At 48.6% G+C, this 22484-nt stretch overlaps 1 protein-coding gene across 8 annotated transcripts in view; it reads right to left on the bottom strand.

Moving 5' to 3' along the window:
* The window catches only part of SLC37A1 (solute carrier family 37 member 1), an 83697-nt gene that overhangs the window by 18404 nt on the left and 42809 nt on the right, over positions 1-22484 (bottom strand). For all 8 annotated transcript variants that reach the window (XM_054468553.2, XM_054468551.2, XM_054468557.2 and 5 more), the window contains 6 exons: positions 21032-21108; positions 19944-20110; positions 16382-16419; positions 9137-9217; positions 4184-4315; positions 1115-1205 (listed from right to left, as the gene is read on the bottom strand). In XM_054468553.2, the coding sequence (XP_054324528.1) occupies positions 1115-1205; positions 4184-4315; positions 9137-9217; positions 16382-16419; positions 19944-20110; positions 21032-21108 (586 nt within the window). The remainder of the gene's footprint in view (positions 1-1114; positions 1206-4183; positions 4316-9136; positions 9218-16381; positions 16420-19943; positions 20111-21031; positions 21109-22484) is intronic.

Genomic DNA, 22484 nt, shown 5'->3' with positions numbered 1-22484 from the left:
CTTTTTTCAAATAGACTGGAAATGTCAGCAGTTCAAGACTCAAGTCCTGAGAACGTCACCCCTTTTGCAATCACAGGGGAAGAACGGAGAAAGAAGGCCCAGCTGTGTGCAGCTCACTGGCCGAAGTGAGGCGGGGGTCACAAGGCAGGGAAGGAACCTCAGGATCCAAGGGTGCTCCTTGCTGCCTCCCCAATCACTGGCCCTTGGGCAGGCCCTGTCCCTGCTAGGCTGTGGGACAGTCCCCAGACCGCCTCCTCAACTTCCCTCCTGGGGTATTCAGCCTCCAGCCTCGTGCTGCCAGCATTCTCCTCTGGTGGGATCTGCATCCCCAGAATAGGTGGTCTGCGCTCCTCAGCCTCCCCCATTCTCAAAGGCCTCCTCTTTGAGACATCGCTGGATCCTGCCCCTCCCTGACAGCCTAGTGTGTGTCTTCTCCTTCCTCTCGCTCTCTCTGGCTCCCTGGGTGAAGAGCCCTCCATGTGCTCCTGGACCATCCCCGCTTCCTCTCAGCCAGGGTTCCGGTTTCCCCACTCAACGGCCCCTTCCCTTAAGCACTGCTCATCCCCTCTTGTCTGTCCTGTGGTCACACATGACATGCGGGGGGCATGTACTCTTTCACTGGCACATTTTCTGATAATCTATAGCTGCAGCCACTGCGGGGCTTCTGAAACATAAAGCAAACCGTCGGCCCTGCCAAAAATGAGAAGCTGTCTCCCAGAAGCCATTTCCAGGTCAGAGTATCACAGATTTCTTCTCTCAGGTCCCCAGAGGCTTTGCTTCTGCTCACCGGCTGCTATGATCCAAAGTTCAGTGTAGCCCACATTTAAACGCAGGCTGCCCCAGAACAGGAAGTACCTCATGAACTGGTAGCCCTAGCTGGGATAGAACGTGTCAACCGTTAAGCCCCATAAAGTTTACCATTATGACAATACAATTTGCATATCTGAATTCTTTTTAGCCTATGTTTCATCATAGTACTTTATTCAAAAGTGTGCCTCTCAAATCACCCTTCGTGACCTTGTGTTACCAAGACTCTAAAAAACCAGCAGATGGAAGAGAGTTCAGACCCCAGTCACTGTGCGGAATTTAATGTGTTCTAGCAGTGGATACTCACCCACATTCGTGATGTACAGGGGCAGCCAGAAGAGGAAAGTATAGCTGACCAGCTTGGCGAACAGCAGACACAGCGAGAACTCTATCACGCCCTGAAAGAGAGAGCAGTCGGGCGTCTCCTCCAAATGTGGAGTCAGCAGGTGTGTGTAAATATGCAACAGAGTTAAATACGACTTTGCTCCCATAAAGACATCCGGTCTCTGGTCTGGCTTTAGCACCTCCAGACACGTACTGGGGAGGGTGCTGCACTGCTGTGTGGTGTAATGAGGACGCGGGAACAGTGGAGCACTCACCCCAGCGGGGCACCAGGGAGGGGCGGGGCCCCTGAGAAGGGTGGGGCCACAGCTGCAGCTCCTCGGCCATTGTCACATGGGGTGCAGGCCCAGCGTGGCCAGATTTTCTGCTTTTCAAGTGAAGACAGGAAGCCCTATTTATCTACGAAATTTCTGAATTTCGAAATGGTGACTACCTTTTAGGATCAAAACACAGTGTCTTTACAACAGAGTAGAGTCAATGAAAACATGTACGGGTTTGATTTTCACACTACATCGCCTGGAAAACTTAGCTATTAAAGGAGTTCTCGTATAGCCGGGTGCAGTGGACTGAGTATTGAATGGCTCCTTCTTCTTTCCTGGAACTGAAATCACTGTAAATTATCAAGCCACCTGGAAACACACAGATCAAACAATTCCAACCATTCTGTCAGCACACAGGCGTACAGGCTACTGCATCCCGCCTCGTGAGTACCACAAACCAGTCCGTATCAGGGAAAACAATGAAAAGAGACACGTAGGTACGAGTGAGGAAATCGAGTGGTGGGTTCTGTAAAATGCCTGTTTGTGTTTGTTTTATGTCTACTTTTAGAAAGAGGTGGCACTTGTGAGATAAAAATTCCAGATGCCGTCTGAAAATTCAGAGTGAGAAATCCAGTAACACCGCGGCACTGAATCCCCCAGCTGTCTGTGCACTGAAAATCAATCAAAATGGGGGCCGGGGGAACCCAGCGCTCTACTTCGCCAAGTCATTCTAAAATGAAACGAGTTGATGTCTTCACAGTTGATGAGGATGTGTACGTGTAATTTACCGTATGCCTTTCACGGGCATATGCTTAGTCGTCATTAAATGACCTCATTTCATCCTCAGAACAACGTATGGTATTACCCCAGGGATGGAACCCGTGTGACAGATGAGGACATGGAGGCTCAGAGTGTGCCACACTTGCCTGGAACACTCAGCTTGGCGGTGGCAGGGGGAGGCTTGAGCGGGACTTCTGAAGCCCATACCGTCTACACCTCCACTATATAAAAACCTGTATTTTTATACTAGTGTGCATCCTACTTTTAGTACAAGTATTTGGGGGTAGCTACAGAGGAAGGTACAGCAGAAAAGGTCACTAGTATTAAGGACATAATTAAAAACAAATCTTTTTACTTAAACCAAGCAGCTTCCACAGGCTGGCATGCACAGCCCTTTCCCCATGAGCTGGTGCCCAGCCTGGGCTGGGATGTTCTCCTCTGGATGAACACTGGCTCCAGGGTCCGTCTCTGCAGACCCAGTTTCTCCTGGGCACTGGAATACTTTCTGTTCTGAAGCCGAGGTTCTCCCCAGTCTTTAATTTCTGTGATATGATTTTGAGGTCTGGGTTGCATTGTTTACACTTCCAGCCCTGACCTGCTGAGGGGCCTCGGGCCTGTGCCCCTGACCCTCTGCCTTTCTCTAGGTTGTGTCAACAAGCGAGAGCTGTGTCTGCTCCCTGATGCTGTGGCTGTCAGTGCTGGAGGGCACAGCCTGGATAGCTCTCCCTGGACAGCGCTCCCTGGACAGCCTGCCCAGCCCACACGGCAGGGTCTGGTCTCCCTCCCACGCCCCTGCTCTCAGCTCTTTGCCCCCATCGGAAGAACACAGTGTCTCTACACCCGGTGCACGGCTCCTTAGATTCTCTGCTGAGGGAGTCCATGAATGTAATAAAAACTGAAAGTAGCAAGAAATCTCCCTACAGTGCCCCTCCCGCTCATCTGCTCCAAGTCACCTTGTTCCCGATACCGATCACCCACTGAGGGGCACGGTGGCGCCCTTCTAGTCTGGAGGCAAGGCCAGCAGCACCACCGAGGACCAGCCCGGTCCAGATTCTGAGGGCCCCAAGGCTTCTCCCGCCTGTGCTGCTCATTCTTCCCTTGGTCCCTGCATCTTCCCCCTCACTCTTGGCATCCTCTGCTCACACGCACGGGCAATCAGACCATGGGCTGTGGCACTGAAGGCACTTTTTTTTTTTTTTTTTTTTGAGACAGAGTCTTGCTCTGTCGCCCAGGCTGGAGTGCAGTGGCACAATCTTGGCTCACTGCAACCTCCGCCTCCTGGGTTCAAGCGATTCTCCCGCCTCAGCCTCCTGAGTAGCTGGGACTACAGGCGCCTGCCACCACGCCTGGCTAATTTTTGTATTTTTAGTAGAGACGGGGTTTTGCCATGTTGGCCAGGCTGGTTTTGAACTCCTGACCTCAGGTGATCTGCCTGCCTCGGCCTCCCGAAGTGCTGGGATTACAAGCATGAGCCACTGCGCTCGGCCTAAAGGCACTTGATAGGGAAAGAGAATCCAGCCGGGCTCGCGAAGGCCACGGCACAGCACTCAGTGACAGCACCTCCCACGGGCTCACGCTCAAGGCCTGTGGGAGGGCAAGTGCACCGGGGAGGGGCTGGGCCACGGGGGCCAGGTGGCACAGTAGTCAGGGCCTCAGTTCCCCAACCTGTCATGTGGGGGCAGGCCCAGGGCGCCAGGCTTTCCGTTTTTCCAGTGAAGGCAGGAGCCCCATTTTTCTATGAACCTTCTGAATATCTAAATGGAGAAAATGAATTTCAAAAAAAATTTAAACATGGTATGAGGCAAACCAAATATCACTGCAGACATATTCAGTCCTGAAGCTACCACTGTGCAGCGTCTAGCTTTGGCTATGGATTCGAATCCCCGGGTTCTATAACCACAGATTTGTTTTTAAGCTTAATCATCAACCGACCAGACTTCCCACAGCCAGCACAGCAGCCCTTTCTGAAACTCCTCCTGGGCAAATTTACTTACTGGAATTTTCAAGGCCCCTGTGAAGCTGATGGCGGCTGTGCCACTCCCACCGTCCCCGGGGAGAATGACGACGTGGTTCGGGTGGATGGAGCCCTTCCCATCTGAGAGCAGCAGGCACTGCATCTCTGGGTCCTGGAGGCAAATCCATTGGGAACAAAAAGGAAAGGTGTTACCAGCCAGGCAGTCTGGGTGAAGTGGGGCCAGGCTTCCTAACGACGAGGGTGCCCGGCGGCTCTCTCTTCCACTGCCTTGGAGACATCCTGGGTGCCATTCCCACCTGGACACTGCGTTACAATGATTAGCATTCATGCATTTTCATGAATGGCTAGGTACACAGATCCTCTGATACAGAAATTCTAGGAATCTATTTGCAAAAAATAATTTGAAAAGTAAAAAGATACTTATAAAATAAAATGGATGTCACATCATCACTGAGAAAAATTAGAAAATTCAAATACATCCATACGAATGATATCTTGTAAAAAAAAAAGGTTGGGAGATTTTAATGACAGGAAAATGCTTATGACACATTAAATAACACGTCATTCAAAACTGCATGTCATTATAACCTCCTCAAAGAATGTTTAAATATCTACATATATAACTAGGCAACTATAGGATCTATTTCTAGAAAGAAAGAAGCTGAAATCTAAGCCAACAATGGTTGTCACCGAGTGGTGGAATTATGTGTAATTTTTATCGAAATGCTAATAAGAAATTCTTTACATGATCATGTATGTTTTAGGAGTTCACAATGGCCATATATGACCAGAAACAACATTATTTTAAAATACACCAACATTATTTTAAAATATACCTATTCTGATATTTATGAATTCTGATTGTCTAGACGTTACTAAAGGACAGAGTGTACATTCATTAAAGCAAAGAAGAGTGATTCCCCAACCTAGAGTGGGATTTCAAGTCAGAGCAAGGATAACATAAAAATAATCTTAGCCTGGGCCACACAGTAAGACCTAAAAAAAAAAAACAGTGGAATGTGGTGGTATGTGCTTGTAGTCCTAGCTGCTCTGGAGGCTGAGGCAGGAGGATCGCCTGAGCCCAGGAGGTGGAGGCTGCAGTGAGCTGTGATTGTGCGGCTGTACTTCAGCCTGGGCAAGACCCTGTTTCAAAGAAGAATGAAAATAAAATAAAAATGTTCTTCATGAGTGAGCTATGAGGTTCAAGGTCTTACAAATAAATGCTTCTAGGTATCTCAGACCTTTCACAAAATCAAACAGGCTTTGTGGTACTTATCTCACTATAACCTGTTATAAGTTGGACTAAAAATGTAGTTTAATTAAAAAAAAAAAAGAAAATGGTAATGTATTCCACATTCCCCTGCCCCTTGATATTTAGAATATTTATAATTCTCTTCCAGTGGAAAACAGAAATTTGGAAACCGGGTGGCAGGTGGCACCGAGTGCAGCCCAGTGTGGGCACCTGGCAGGTGGCCTCGGGGGCAGCCCAGCGTCTACGTTCCCCAGGAAGCCTGGCTTCACAGCTAGGACTCTGGCATGGAGAGTGGGTCTCTGATGAAGATATTCACATGTGGCCACATAGTCAGGTGCTCTGGAATGAAGATGACAAGGCTGAGTGCAGACGCCTAGCATGCTCCCGATGATAATCCCATCACGGCACGTGAAAGCAAAGAATGGCTACTTGAGTTTCAGAATTAACTTTTCTCTCATGAATTCTGCTAATCGTCCAGTTTAGGAAACTGAATCAGTAATGCTCTACTGTGGCTAAGCACTAGAATCTCCTTGGGGGGCTTTGAGAAGCCCCAAATTCCCCCAGCCCCGCGGAAGTAGTCCCTGGAGCAGCCCCAGGTGAGTTCCACTCATAGCAAGCTGAGGGCTACAGGACTTCACAGGCTGTTCCGCAGGAAACAGGCTAAGCAGTGGGTGAAATGCAGCCAGCTGGAGAAAAGTCAAGTGGAATGAGGCCGCTTAGCCAGGAGAAGCGCACCCTCTGACCCACAAAGAAGTAACTGCAGGTTGACATAGAAGACCTACTTGGCCTCAGGTAGGACCCAGATGCCCAAGGGCCAACCACGGCCCTTGCAGGATTTGTAAAGTGCTCCAGGGTCCACTTGCTGGGCTGGTTTAAAGCCACAGACACAGACCCTCTGCTCCTTCTCTAAGCAGCAAGAAGCCCCCTAGACAGACAGAAGGCTCTGTTTCTGCTGAGAACACGCCCTGTGCTCACAGCCACTCATCTTAAACAGGGCTTGCGGCCACCACGCCCCAGCTGTTTGCTCCTGGAGGAGATGGGAGAGAGTGTGGGGCCGTGGCTGGTTTTCCACAACAGACAGGGGGGCTGCTGCTGCCTCCTCCTTACACAGCAAACAAGAAGCCACTGAGTGGACCAAGACTAGGCTGGAGGCCAAGAGGCACCTCTGCCTCTAAACAAGCAGTTTCCAGTCTGTCCCAATAGCCCCAAATGGGATCTGTGGAGCCCCCAGTGGGTGTGGAGGCTTCTGTGGCCAGTGCGCTCCATGCTTAGGGCTTACACTTTCAAAGAGAAAAGGGCTCCCTCTACTGAAACACACACACACACAACAAAAATACACACAGATGCATGTGGGGGGACTGTGTAATAACGATCGCTCTATCTAAAAATGCTAAGCTCACCCGCTACCTGATGCTGTCTGCAGCTTCCCTTTGGGAAAGGCCATCACAGAGAGATTTGTGGAGTCCCCACTTGGCGTGCAAAGTGCACGGTGGAGTCACATTCAACCTCCAAATACCCACTCCGCACTCACGCTGTGTTTGGTGGGCCCAACAGTTCTTGAGCTACAGCCGATCAGAAGGATCCTCAGAGATGCCAAGGAGGAAAAGTGACAAGTGACTACAGGGACGGCAAGTGTGACTGTCCCCAAGACAATCCTCTAAAATGCCCACGGGGACCTGTGGGCTCACCACGTGGCCAAGTGACAGCAGAGCCTCATTCTCTTTCCCACATTTGCTCCCCGCTCCCCCAGCTTTCTTTACATGTCTCTTCAAGAGGCCACTGAGAAAGTGCCTGCCATGTGACATAATGCAGCAGCTCTGTCTGAAAAGGAGTGGAGGTGAGGGGCTGGGTGACACCCTACTGAGCCCAGCGGTCACTCTGGGAAAGGGGACATCCAGGGTGTGCAGCCAACCTCATGGGGCACTCTCCCCGCCTACTCTGACCCAAGAGCAATGGCAGGCCTGCCGAAAGGGGATGCCACATAAGCGGGGTCAGCATGCGCCCGGTTGTGGTCGTCACCCTCAGCCTGAAATAAGGCCTGCCAGTGCCTTTACTTACATAACTGGCTCCTTGATGGCAAGTTTGTAAACAGCCTTTCTTAGAGGGCCGGAAAAGGAAACAGAGAAGCTATACTCAGAAGCCAAGGCTAGTTCTATGGGTCGGTTACTACACCAGAAGAAAGGGCCTGTGGTCTTGATTCAGAGCAAGCGGCAGGCTTCAGTATCATCAGAGAGGGGTGACAGCCTTTTGGACACTGATTGGGACATGATTTGTTTAAATGTGAATTCAGAAGTAAGTACAGATTTTAAAGCATTTTGGTTGAATTAGTCACCGCCTACGGTCTCCCTAAAATCCAAGAACCCAGATGCACGAGACATCATTCTTCCCTTTTCTAATATTTCAGCCACTACAAATACATTTCTCCAGTCAATAAAAAAATGAGATGCATGTTTAGTACATTAATCCTTTAAGCTATTTAATTTAAAAAGATAGGGAGAGCAGCCCCTCACACATGCTGGAGGGGTCTTTCTCACAGAGGAGAGGCCCTGTGTCTGCTGTAGAAGGTTAAACCTGATTTAGAGGCCAGGTGCGGTGGCTGAAGCCTGTAATTCCAGCACTTTGGGAGGCTGAGGCGGGTGGGTCACCTGAGGTCAGGAGTTCAAGACTAGCCTGGCCAACATGGTGAAACCCCATCTCTACCAAAAAATTCAGCCAGCTGTGGTGGTGGGTGCCTGTAATCCCAGCTACCAGGGAGGCTGAGGCAGGAGAATCACTTGAACCCAGGAGGCGGAGGTTGCAGTGAGCCGAGATTGTGCCACTGCAATCCAGACTGGGCGACAGAGTAAGATCTTGTCTCAAAAAAAAAAAAAAAAAAAAAAACCAACCAAACAAAAAAACCCTGATTTAGAAAGAGAACAGTTTATAACTTCAATGATTAAACTCAAATTTAAAATGCCTGCTGCAGCTTGGTGTGGTCAGCTAAGCAGCAGCAATGTGAGGAGCTTCTACAAGGGTCGAGGATGGGAAGGGTAGGGGACAGGAGGCTCAGGTGCTAGGAGTGGGCCAGACCTGCACTGAGGCCTCCCTGCTACCGCAGATGACACAGCAGATTAACTTAGCATTTCTGTGTCCCGAATTCCTCATCTGTGACATGGGTGGGGAGGGGGAGATGCCTCCTTCTGTTACCTGTTTCTCCCTTACCTTTTCTTGGTCCCATGATGTCAGTTTTCTGTGTGCACCTCACGTGGCCAGCCCACCGTGCGCCCCTCACCCTGACACCCTCTGTGCTCAGGCACCTGCAGACTCTCCCTCCAGTCCCTCACAGCTCTGTTCCAACACTGCCTGCCTAGGGAAGCCTCCCAAGGCCAGCTGAAAATAGAGCCTGCTCAGCCTGCCTTCCTGGCACTTGGCACCGCTTGGGGGATGTCTCTGCCTGCTTTCCGCCTACGCCACCACTGCCCCCAACACCTGGAATAGTGCCTGGGACATTGAAAGCTGCAGAGCTGCTGAATGAATGAATTGGTTAAGTGTAAAATCCAAAGAAAGCCAATAAGGGCAAACTCAAATTTTACTGAAGAAATACAATGAGACACAATTTTTTTAAGACCTGGATGTTTGTGACACATGTCACATAGGCAGAGGGACAGAGAGCCGACGTGGCTCAAAGGAGTTTTCGGGAAGCTCTGACATTCTAGGAAGTGGAAGTTGTGTGTGACTTACCAGAGGCTTGTTCTTTTCGCTCTTCAAGATTTGCTTCTGGAGTCTCAATCTGTTTGTACCATTCTCATAGCCTTTTGAGTGCTGGGGAAAAAAAAAAGTTTCATTAGAGCAATACTGATTCAACAGCTAGAAATTAAACCTGGCTTTACTGTAGCAAGGATACTTACTATCGTCCCAAAAAAGCTACCAAGAGGACATAAGACAACTGATTTAAACACAATAATGGTTGATCTCAACACTCCAGACTCTCAAATAGAATGTGAAAATAAAATCCTCTCTTGAAGAAAGAGCTAAGACAGAGGTGTAACCAAATGTAAAAATACCCATTAAGCCAACTTAACTTTTCTGAATGGCTGTGGGATTGTTTCAACAGTTTTGAAATGAAAAGGCCCAGACCAATCTTTCCCTTTAACATGTGAGGAACACCTGCCCTCCCTAGGTCAGCCGAATACTTCCGAAGGAAAAAAAACCATCTCTACGGAAGGAGAGTGTGGCTTGCTCAACAGCTCCAGAGTGTGGACCTGCCGCTAGGGGGAAGGGAGGTGGAAGGACTGCACTGATACGCTCCAAAACTCAAAATCATTTCAAAATTATCTCCTGTTACCAAGTGAAAAGTGAAGAAATGAAGGCAGTTTCTTGGGCACTAGATAAAGGTACCATTTCCTAATCATTATTTCTATAGGGCTCTATGTAGAACCCCTTTTGAAGATAATTAATGGTATAAAAATAATTGTTGAAATTCTCTAATGGTAAAATGTCATTGTTGTTTGCTGATGAAATAGTCCAAACAAACTTCCTTTAAAATAAGGAATCAGTCTGTACTTAGAAAGATGTTATTCATTCACTCTAGTATAAATCATAACAAAACAATTTCTAAGGCTTAGAGAGGCCCAGACGATTTAGATTTCTGGCACTAGTGCTGGATGCATTTGAGAAGAAAAACCACCAGGCTTGCATGCTACCTATGACATCTGCAAGTAGAGATCTATGGGGCCTCCAAAAGGCGGGAAACACGGGGAAGACAGAGCATGGGTTAAACTCCGTTCAGATGGACAGTTGGATCCCACCCTTTACATTTCAAGGCATTTCCCCTGAAAAGGTTTCTGAAGGTTAAGAAAAACTATTGATCTTATTACCTGAAAATGTAACAAAATACCTTTAAATATACATTTGTTTTGTGCTCAGAGGGAGGGCAAAGCCTGCCAGGCTAGGGGCGATTATCTTGCCAGTTTATCACCCGATCATTCCAGGCAGAAGCAGAGATGGGTTCCTGTTCCCCAGCACTCGGGCCCCCCGCAGTGTGCAGAGGCCGCCAGCATCACCTGGGCCCTCTTCTTCCTGCTTTTCAGCCAGGAACGTGGGGTGCTCAGGCAAAGCCTATCTTACAATTCCTTTTCAGCTTGATGTGGTCAGCTAAGCAGAAATGATGTTAGGAAATGCTAGGAAGTCTCCTGAAAGGGAAGGGGCCTGTCCCTAATGTCCTTTCCCTCCTTCCTGCTGGCTGGAATACAGATGTAATGGCTGGAGCTCCAGCAGCCACTGACCAATCATTCACTCACTCATTCAACAAATAATTATAAAGCATCAACTCTGTGCCTGGCACTGTTCTAATTGGTTGGAATATATCACCTTTGGCATGAAGCCATGCACAGGGGAAGAACGAAAAGACAAGAGGAGTCTGTGTCCCTGACACTCAATACACACCCCACATCATCCTGGGCTGGCTCTCTCCAGATTTCTTGAATAGAAGAGAGAAATACCTTCCCATCTTGTTTTAGTCACTGCTTTTGGGCTTTTCTATTGCTTGCTGCTGAACACAACCCCAACTAATTTGAAGATATTAATAAAAAGCATTAATTTTGACACAACTGATACAGGGTTTTGGACCCAATGAGGTCCTAGATTAGGGCACAAAATAGATATCCTAAACCTAAGTAACCTAGGAATCAAATACAAAGCAAAAGAGCAAGTTCCCATGGCTCTTCAATAGCACAGGGCAGAAGCATAAAGAGACACATTCTTATTAGCATCCTCAGACTCAAGGCAAATGGTAAAGAATTGAATACTCTCTTTCATATTAATTGTGATTCATTTGAAACAAAAACTAATTAGAAAAATCAAATCTGGATCAGATCAAGGTTTCCAGTTTACAGGAGATACAGGGGATAGAGGAACACATGAAACACACCCCAGGTACAAGGTCAGCAAAGCCTCAAATGTGGGAAACTTGGTAGAAAAAATAACCATTTTTTATTTTGACAAAAGCAATTCAAAGGAGAATAACACCAAGCCAAAAAAAAAAAAAATAACAAACATTGAGGTCCTATAAATTAGAAGAGGCTTAAGAGGCATTATTAAATTAACCAATCAGAAGGAGTGGACCTTGCCTAGGCCTTGCTTAAACACAGTGTAAAATCATTTATAAGACAATCAGCAGATCTGACCATTGAGTGGCTGTGTGATAACAGAAAGGATTATAGACTTTAAAAATTTGTAATAGCATTGTTGAGACAGAATTCACATACTGTCCCATTCACTCATTTAATGTTCACAATTCAGTGGTTTTTAAATTCAGAGTTTTGCAACCATCACTACAATCTGAGAACATTTTCATCACCTCCAAAAAGAAACCCCATACCTGTTAGCAGTCATCCCCCCTTTCTTCCCACCCTAGTCCCTGACAACCACTCATCTCCTTTCTGTCTCTAGGTTTGCCTATTCTGGACATTTCATATGAATGAAATCATATAATATGTGACCTTTTGTGACTGGTTTCTTCTGCTTCGCATAGTGTTTTTTGATGCTATTGTAAATGAAATGGCCTTAATTTCATCTTTGGATTGTTGATTGCTAGTGTATAGAAATACAATTGATTTTTGTATACTGGTCTTGTTTCCTGCAACCTTGCTAACTTGTTAATTCACTCTAACCATTTTTTTGAGGACTCCTTATGATTTTCTGTATAAAAGATCATGTCACCTGCAAAGAGAAGTAGTCTTACTTCTTGTCCAATCTGCATGCCGTTTATATCCTTTTCTTGCCTAACTGGCCTGCCTGCATTACAATGGTAAACAGAAATGGCAAGAGCAGGCCTCCTAGTCTTGTTCCTGATCTCAGGGGGAAAGCACCCGGTCTTTCACCATTAAGCATGCTGTGAGGCGTGGGTTTTATTAGATGCCCTTTGTCAGGTTAAGGAAGTTGCTTTCTATTTCTAGTTTGTTGAGTGTTTTCACATGAAAGGGTGTTGGATTTTGTCCAGTGCTTTTCCTGCTTCTACTGAGATGATCATGCAGCTTTTTTCCTTTATCCATTCATATGATGTATTACATTAACATTACCTGTTAAGCCAACTGTGTATTCCTGGGATAAATCCCACTAGATCATGGTATATAATCCTTTTGTAGGTGGCTGAATTCAGGTTGCTGCTATTGAGTTTTGCATCTACACTCATAAAAGATACTGTTGTACAGTTTTCTTAAGAGGTTTTAGTCTTCTTTTGTTATTACGATAACACCTCATAGAATGAATTAGGAAGTTTCCCCCCCACTTTTATTTTTTGGAAGAGTTTGTGAATAATTAGTATTAACTCTTCTTTCGATGTTTGGCAGAATTTACCAGTAAAGCCATCGGGTCCTGGGATTTTCTTTGAGTGAAATTTTTAAATTAACAATTTAATTTCTTTACTTGTTTTAGATCTATTCAGATTTCCTCCTCTCTTGAGTCAGTTTTGGTAATTTCTGTCCTTCTATGAATTTTTCCATTTATTCTAAGTTTTCTAATTGGTTGGCATATAGTTCCCTCATAATCCATTTTATTTCAGAAAGGTGGCAAAAAGGTCCTGATTTTGGTAATTTGAGTCTTCCTTTATTCTTGGTCAGTCTAGGTGTAGGATGATCAATTTTGTTGATCTTTCCAAAGAACCAACTTTCGGTTTCATTGATTTTCTCTACTGTTTTTCTATTCTTTGCCATTGGTTTTTAAGTGTGATAATGGTATAGTACATTTTGTTTCACATAAAAGAGTCCTATATTTTGGAAACATACTGAAGTAGTCAGAGACAAAATATTAAGATGATTGCTATTTGCTTGCAAAATACATCAGCAGGAGGTGGGAAGGGATAGTATTAGAAGGGGCGTTGATAGAGTCAGATTGGCCAACTGTTGGAAACTTGGGTAATGGGTACACAGGGGTTCATTATGCTGTTATTTTTACCTTTTTATATGTTTAAAGTCTCCATAACAAAAACTTTAAAATATTGGAAAAAATTAGAATTTTATCCTAAAAATAACACTTCCACATGGGAACTTCCCAGAACAAGTCAGCACATCTGAAATCTCTTACAAATGCATTTTGCTTTGCCCAAAAGCTCCCATTTGTGATAAAGGGAAGATACTACAGAAGGACAGCAGCTGATGGGACATTGGCCAAACTGCCCTCAGCTCCCTCGGGAAGGCCCGTGACAAGGGTCTCGTCGGTGTCCTGCACAGAGCAGGTAACATTCCTGCAGGAAAAAGAATTTTGGGGCTGTTTCCAAAAGCTGATAAAATATCCCCAGATATCAGCCATCTCTCCCTCTGCGACCAGCCAACATGGAGAGGCAAGAGGACGAGAAGCTGTTTCTCTGGACTACCTGCCTCATGGCACGTCAGGGACACCTGGGCACCATTAGATCTCAGTGAACTGCTCGGAGAGGATTTGAACAAAAAGAATGAAACACAGGCTTCAGCCCCGAACTCATATACACAAGGAGCAGAAGCAATGCCTCTTGCTTAGATCTCAGTGAACTGCTCGGACAGGATTTGAACAGGGAGAATGAAACACAGGCTTCAGCCCCAAACTTGTACACACAAACAGCAGAAGCAATGCCTCTCACTTAGATGTGCTCTCATATTCCTAAAAGCTGTGTGTAAGGAAGACCTGCCCCTCCCCAAAACCCCCTGCACACCTGCTTCCTATCCTCAGGCCTGGCCGCCCCTGGGTGGGAAAAGCTCTTCTTGGAGGGAAGATGTTCCAGGGTGGAAGGTGTGTGCCGAAGTTCTCCCCAGTCTCAAGATGGCTGGTCCAGGCAGCTTTAAGCTACTTGACAGCACGACTGTACAAGCTTGGAAATTGAAATTCATGCTCATGGCAGGAACACGGCTTTTTAAAACATTTTAAAATATTAACCATAGTTTTAAAAACATCATATGGTGTTTGACCTTCCTGAAGGCACTGGTTTTCAAACTTCATTTTGTTTCTTTGTTTTTGTCATCAAGTATCAGAACCCTTCTTTCCATATGAATCACACCCAAGAGCCCGATGTATTAAAAGACAGAAAAAGGACTCTGGCTCCCTCTCCTGCACCAGGCCAGGTGGTGCTCCAGGCGCCGGGACCCAGTGATGATCTAGGCCCGAGGGGCTCGCATCCTTCTGTGAGGGTGACACAGATCAACCAGATGAACTGGTGAGGATTTCACATGGGGTGACACAGATCAACCAGATGAACTGGTGAGGATTTCACATGGGGTGACACAGATCAACCAGATGAACTGGTGACGATTTCACATGGGGTGACACAGATCAACCAGATGAACTGGTGACGATTTCACATGGGGTGACACAGACCAACCAGATGAACTGGTGAGGATTTCACATGGGGTGACACAGATCAACCAGATGAACTGGTGACGATTTCACATGGGGTGACATGGAGCCACTGGACTGCGTTATGCAAGGGCTGATGTGCTCTGACGTCTGTTTCAATATAGTCTCTGCAAGTGAGGTGTGAAGAAGAGATTCTGGGGAGCAAAAGTGGATCGTTCTAGGAGGCTGATGAGCAGTGGCTCGGAGGAGAGCTGACAGTGGTGACGGGGACCAGGGTGGTAGAGGTGGAGGAGGTGAGAGGGTTTCCATTCCACACCCCCTCACAGAACAGAGCAGAACTGACAGAACATGGCTAAGGATGGGGTGCAGGGCTGAAGGGAGGGGGTGCTGGGCTGGCTCCTCAGGTCTGGCCTGTCCACAGGGTGGACAGCAGCTTCCTGACTGAGATGGGGATGCTGGGGGATCGGCGTGTGTAGGGGTAAAATCAAGACATCTCCTCTGGTCATGTTAAGTCTGAAGGACACTCAGACATCTCCGTGGGAAGGTTGAGTGGTGGTGAGATCTCAGATTGTGGAGCTCAGGAGAGGGGTCACTCTGGGGATAGCATGGTGACTCGACATCAATGCACCTGGGGGTGCTGAAAGGCACGAGCGCGCTCTCCTGCAGTGAACGGGCAGACAAGGAGAGAGGAGGCCGCAGAGCAGCCTGGGGGCACCCCCACATCTGGGGTCTGACACTCGGCACAGACATGACTAACATGTTAGCCCGGGGAGGGGAGCCTTTCCCAGAGGGAGGGAAGCATCGGGTCAGATGCGGGTGACAGGTCCAGCAGGGTGAGGCCAGAGAGCTGACCACCCTATGTGTCCAGGTGACGTTGCTGGGACCTGGATAGGCTGTTCCTGTGGGGTGGCGGTGGCCTGCAGACAGGAGGGATGTCATGCCAGTGGACATGGAGAGCGGGGTGGCTGGGAGCAGGCATGAGGGCCAGAGGGACCTTCTTCCAAGACAGCCATCAATACTACATGAGTGTGCCAGGAATGGTATTTGGGGCGGGGGGTGTGTCTGCGGGAGTCAAGCCCTGGGCCGTGAGAGGGAAGGGACCGGTACCACGGGAGGGCTGGCCTTAGCCAGTGGTGACTGGCTGCGGGTGGAGGCAGCTAGGGCAGGGCTCGTTCATGGCAGCCAACGTGGTCAGCAATCCCGCCTGCAGGGCCTATGCTGGCTGAGCTGGGCAGGGGTACAGAAGAGAAGGAATGGCGTGCTGGGCAGACCTCTCGGCCACCTGAGACGTGCAGCCACCAACTTAAGTGATGGCAGCCAGCTGACACGTGCATTTTTCCCCAGTCACGCTGAGGCCCCTGGGGAAACCAGGAGATGTCCACTCCTGAGGAGGCCTGGCCGGGACCCAGCCTTTGGTTCCCTTAGCATGAAGTCCTTCATCTGGACAGCATCGAACCTCTTGTCTGGGTTTTGTTGATAAGGTTATTATCAGCAAAACCCGAAACAGAATATTCTCTACTCCTAGAACTGCCAATATTTTGAGGGTGGGACTTCTGTCTACCCTGTGTGTTTCTGTCTGACACCGCACAGGCAGGAGCAGGCTGGGGAAGTGATCAGAACTGCACACTGTTCTAGAAAAGGACAAGAAAACAGGGTCCTTACCGTCACCAGGGTGGAGGAGCACCTGACGTCCTTCGGATCTGAAAGAGCAAACATGAGTGAGGCTGAGCAGGTCCACCACCATGGCAATGCCAAGCAAGCTACATAAACCAAGGGCAGGGCAACATGGGAGCACCGGCGGTGAAACCGGACTGTATGCAGAACTCACGTTAAATGAGTGGATTTGAGCTGCTCTTGCCACTAAAACAAAAGCGGGCAGCTGTGAGTTGCGATGGCTATGTTAACTCGCTTCGTTTTACTAGTAACCTTTTTACTCTATGTATCTGTAACACCATGTTGCATACCTTAAATATACACAATAAAATTTATTTAATAAAACACAAGATGCCATCTTATACCTTTACTAAATCGGCATTCGTTTCAGAAAAAAACCATCGCCATAGCATGCCAGGTGAGGGCAAGGGCACAGCTTGGCTGGCCCACCAGTGACTCCCACACACGCCCCTGCCTGTCCCCCAGTCACTCAGCCTGGCAGCCCACTTGTGTGCAAGGGGGGTATGGCAGATCACTGCCAGCCGGTACCAACACTGTGAACGTGAACGCTACTTTAAATATGGAAGGTACTTCCCAGCATGGCCAATAATCACAAGCAGAGCACGCGGACGCTGTGCGGACAAGCCCGCGACTCTCATTCAGAGGACAAGCCCCAGAAGAAAAGCAAAACCAGGAAAAGCACATCAGGGGAGCGAGGCTGGAAGAATGTCTATAATGAGGTATTTCATGTTATGAAATTCATTAGAAATAAAAATGAGTGGAGATAAAACATCTATCTTGATATGGAACAAACATCTTTGTGTAAACGCAAGGAAGGGAGGAAACTTGAAAAGGAACAGAACCAGAAGTGAGGCTTCAGCGTGTCCTTTACAGATGCCAGCAACCTGCCCCGAGCAATGCGGGAACCCAGAGTCAGACCCCAGGCCTCTAGGTGCTGCGGGAAACCAGCTCTACTTCTTCTCGCTCCACCTCTGCAGCCCCCTCTGACTACCCAGCACCTTGGTCTCTTTATCACCTTGGATGAAACTGGTTACTGCCTTGCAACCCAAACTGAGCTATAGGGCTGCAGGCTCCCCACGGCCAAGTGCATTCCCACACAACACAGGGTGACATCATAGAGGGGCATGCAGCCGCTGAGCATACTCCTGCTGGCCTCGAGGCCAGCATCGAACCTCTTGTTTGGGTTTTGTTGATAAGGTTATTATCAACATGCCATAGGGCCAGGTGGGTCTGCACCCAGAGGTCCGTGGCTGGCTGTGGGGTGCATTGCCCTCCTGTCCTGGGCACAGCCCATAGGGCGAGGCTACTGACCAAGGACACATGGTCGGCATGTTGGGCAGTCCCAATCGTCCACCTGTGATGTATGGTCACCAATTTAAAGGACATCAGCCAAATCACCCCATCGGTATTCACTCACAGTGTGATGCCCCCAGGGGCAAGCCAGGGGGTTCCCCTGATATGGCTCTTCCTGGACTTTCACCTTCAGGGACTTGGGCACACACGTCCCTTGGCTGGGACACATTTGAGAACAGCTTCAGAAAGGAGACTCAGAGAGGCCTGAGAAAGGAGCAGGGGATGCCCTGTCCTTTGGGGCTCACCCTGGGCAGAAGACAGGAGTGAAGAAGCAGCAGAGAAAGCCACATCCTCTGTTGACTGCAAGAATGGCACATCTGATGCCTTTAGTACCTGCCCAGGATCAGTGATTCGGGACAAGGAGGGGGCAGAAACAAACCAAGGGGCACTTGATGTTTCCTCCCTATCTGCAAAGAGCTCCTGTTCTCAGACTCAGCATCTAGCCATTGTTGTCACAGCTGGGTCTCATCATTCAGACACAGTGCACCTCCCAGGCACAAGGGGAAAGAGTGTCAGAAGGATTCCCTGGGCAGGAGGTTCTGGTAGTTTGGTTTTGTTTGGCTAGAGATGAAGCATGCAGCCCTCCTGTAGGTGAGTGGGCCTGTGGCCAGAGAGGACCCAGGGACAGGGGGCATCTGGCTCATTGCTATCTGCCCAAATTGGATCAGGGAGGCTTATTCACAAGAGCCGAGCTCTCTCTGCTTACAGAGACAAGCATCAACATAGGGCTCTGAATGCCTGGAGCGGGTGCTGAGGTCCTGGCCATTGAGCAAGCTTCTTTCCCTTCCACATGTCCTCTTCTCCCAGAGCCAGCCCCTTTCCAGTTAAGGAAGAGAACAGAAGACCCCATGGACTCTACCCTCAGGCAGGAGACACCCAGGGGCCCCTGTGCGCTAACAAAGAGAGGCACATTGTTCTTCAGGTGGCTGGTGTCTCAAACACTTGGAGAGCAGGGGACAGAACTCCAGGTTCTAGGAACCAGAGCGGAAGAAAACAGGTGGTGGAAACGGCCTTTCTCAGAACTGTAATGACACACCAGCCAGAGCTGAAAGCCACATGTTGGCCCACTGGTGAGGGAGCCAGAGCCCCACCCATCCCACGAGGTCCCTGCTCAGGCTGTTTGGGGTGTGGCCGAAGGCTTACTCAGCCTCTGCAGAAGGGGGGAAAGGGGAGCTGAGTGCAGCCCGGGGCCCCCACTTTTTGCTCACACCAATGGGTGTGTCTGGACATTCCTTATCTGAATGTTTATTTCTATTTTCACCAACATAGAAGCATGGGGTGAGAGTCTCCAAACTCATAGCGTGGCCAGATGATGGTTATCTTAAAAATTAAAAGGTTAGCTTTTGTAAGACAAAAAAAGTGAGCGACTAAATGGAATATGGATTAACTTCTGCATGCAGAGCTGAAGGGATCAGCAATGCCCAGCGTGGCTGGAGGGAGCTGGCTCTGAGTGTCTCTACCTGGCAGGCGGCAGGAGGGAGCTATCTCCTGCCATATGGTTTCGCTGTGGTTTAAACTCAATCAAAGAACTAAGTGTTGAGTATAGCTTATCAGAATGGCTTGCGGGATTCGAGCCCCTGTTGTGTGACTGCCGGGGCCACCCAGGTATCTCTATTCTTGCTGTAACTGTCCTGAGTCTTCTCAGCACCAGAGCCTGCTGGATCTCTACTTCAGAAGTGAATTTCAAATTCAATTAAATAAAAAGTTTGCTATCGAATCTGAAATGGAATAAGGGATTTGATTTTCCAAGAGACACTTTTTATCCAGTTAAGATATTAAGTAAGTCTTTTATAACACTGTCCAAGATATATCTTATCAGAAGGCAAAGAGCTGACTGGGTCCAATTCAGGTTGTGGTGGCAAGATAGGCATGAGAAGGAACAGCCTGTGGGAAGATGGAAGACTCCCAAAGACTCCCAGGCACCAACGCCGGATGCCGGGGCAAGGGAGGGCAAGAGGACGGGAGGAAGGAACGTGGACATGGGTCAGTCCAGAATCAGGGGAGAGTAGAAAATCCAGCAAAACCAGGAAAGAACAGGCTCCCCGGGGAAGTCTCCCTGGTAAGAAGAGCGCTGAAGCAGCCACAGGCAAACAGGGCGCTAGGCCACGCAGCTCTCACACTCGCCCCCAAGGCCCACCCGGGCAGGGAAACCCGAGGCCTCCCTTGGTGGGTGGTCTCCAAGGCCATGTGCACTTACGTTCAATGAGGAAGAGAAAGCACACTATCCCCATGGCTGCCACAATGGCTCCAGGCACGACGAAGGACAGGCCCCAGCACGTGGACACCCAGTAGCCAGCGATCAGTGACCCCAAGATGTTGCCCACAGAGGTGTGGGAGTTCCAGACCCCCATAATCAAACCTCTCCTGCAACACAACAAAACAGAAGACAGAAGATGGAGCTGAGAAACTGAAACGAGTCCAGCAGTGCAGGGCGCAGCAGTGCCTGCTAAGTAGGGAGTCGGTGCAGAATCAACGAGGGCCGTGCAGACTCTGCTTCTGTGCCATGCAGGACTCGCGATGCTCACGAGAGCTGATGTGTTTATGTGGCCTCGGGCTGTGCCATCATCCATTCCACCTCTAGCTCTGAGCACATTCTGTACTCAAGAAGAAGAGGCCTTTCCCTGAAAGTCTTGGAAGGCCTGAAATTAAAATTTGTGCCTCTACAATCAATTAATACATACAGTCACTTGATGAACTGTCATTTGAACAAAACTCATGGATGCACACACCAGGTGAATGAGGCACAGTATCTAAGACTTAAGACCTGATGACGCTGGTGTTCCCCTTTTAGTTTCCGCATCTTGTTTGCGATCTTCCACCGTAAATAAGCCTTTGGCCTGGCTGAGCTGAATTTTACACAGCCATTTACAAATAAATCTGGACTCGCCAGGCTGGGTCCCAGCTCTGCTACTTTGGTGCTGTGCGCTGGGTGACCCAGGTCGGGACTTCCCAAACTCCCATGTTAACATGTAGCTTCGGCTTCAAAAGGCCTGGGGCAGGGTCCTGGACTCTGTATCTCCCACAACACCTGGGAGGCCAGATGCAGCTGTCAGAGGAGCCGTCGAGTGACACAGACTCCACCGGGCCCACAGTGGGAGGGCGGAGCTCCCCTGTCTCGTGGGATACAGGCCATCTGAATTTCAGCAATTCAAGCCCCAGAGGTTTCAGCCATCTTATTTTAAAGAGGATACTAAAGTGTTTTTGCTGTAATCAGTCTACAGAAAAACTAAAAGTAAAATGGTCTAGTTTTCATCTGCTATTGGAAACAGGGCTGCTTTTTCTCACCTTCCTTTTCCAAACCAGTTGCCGAGGCAGGTGACGACGCTGGGCCAGCCGGTGGTCTGCACCAGCCCGTTGATGACCTGCAGGAAAGGCCAAAGGAGAGACTGACCCGTGGGAAGCAGGCCGGGACAGTGCCACAGGGAGGTGCACAGAGCTTGCTCTGCTTACACAAAGCAGGGGGCACGACAGCCAGAGATGGACTGTCAATTGTATATTTATATACAGTTTAAACTACATATGTATTTTTAAACCATGTATACAGGGATCTATATATTTTTCAAAATAAAAGCAATACATGCCCATTGTGGAAGTTTTAGAATAAGTAGAGAAAAGCAAGGGAAAAAAACCCAGCCAGAACCCCACCACCAGGAGATCACACCTCATAACAGTGTGGGGCCAAGCTTCCCGGTCTCTTTTGAATCCAAAAACTTCACAGCAAGAGGCTAGGTGCAGTGGCTCATGCCTGTAATTCTAGCACTTTGGGAGACCGAGGCGGGAGGGTCTCTTGAGTTCAGGAATTTGAGACCAGCCTGGGCAATATAGACAGACCCCCTTGTCTACAAAAAATTAAAAATTAGCCAGGTGTGGTGGTGCGCACCTGTGGTCCAAGCTACTCAAGAAGCTGAGGTGGGAGGATTGCTTGAGCCTGGGAGGTCAAGACTGTAGTGAGCTGTGATTGCATCACTGCACTCCAGCCTGGGCAACACAGTAAGACCCCGTCTCAAAAAATAAATCAATGCAAACTTTTCAAAGAGAGAAAACCTTTCTTCTCTTTATGAACCGTTTATAGAATTGTACGATAAACATGGCTTGTGAATTGCGTGTTTCCCTTACCATGCCATGGAGAAGGTACCCTTGTTAATCATTCTCTGGAATGAACACAAACTTGACTTCGCGCCTGGACAAAGTATCTCCGCACTTTTGAAGAATCCCTGACTTGAGTTTCATGAAGGGACTTGGGGAATGTATTGCTGAGGATGCTCTAGCATCTTGAGACTCGGGGTGGCTCTACGAGATTGCAGGAAACCAGGGCCAGCCTGGCAGCTCCGACCACCTCACTGCAGTAAGCCAGCTCTCTAGAGCAGGGTCCCCAACCCCAGGCACAGACTAGTCCTGATCCGTGGCCTATTAGGAACCGGGGCCACACAGCAGGAGGTGAGTGGTGGGAGAGTGAGCATTGCTGCCTGAGCTCCACCTCCTGTCAGATCAGCGGGGGTGTTAGATTCTCATAGGAGCGCGAACCCTACTGCGAACTGCACGTGTGAGAGATCTAGGTTGTGCGCTCCTTATGAGAATCGAATGCCTGATGACCTGAGGGGGAACAGTTTCATCCCCAAACCATCCTCCTCTCCCCAACCCTGGTCCTGAGTGGAAAGATTGTCTTCCACAAAACTGGCCCCTGGTGCCAAAAAGGTTGGGAACTGCTGCTCTAGAAGACGCCTGGGAGCCGCTGGTC

This window comes from Pongo pygmaeus, chromosome 22, assembly GCF_028885625.2.
Source record: "Pongo pygmaeus isolate AG05252 chromosome 22, NHGRI_mPonPyg2-v2.0_pri, whole genome shotgun sequence".
NCBI classification, from domain to species: Eukaryota; Metazoa; Chordata; class Mammalia; order Primates; family Hominidae; genus Pongo; species Pongo pygmaeus.
Note: the sequence above shows the minus strand (reverse complement) of the source record. Positions and strands in the feature narration are given on the sequence as shown.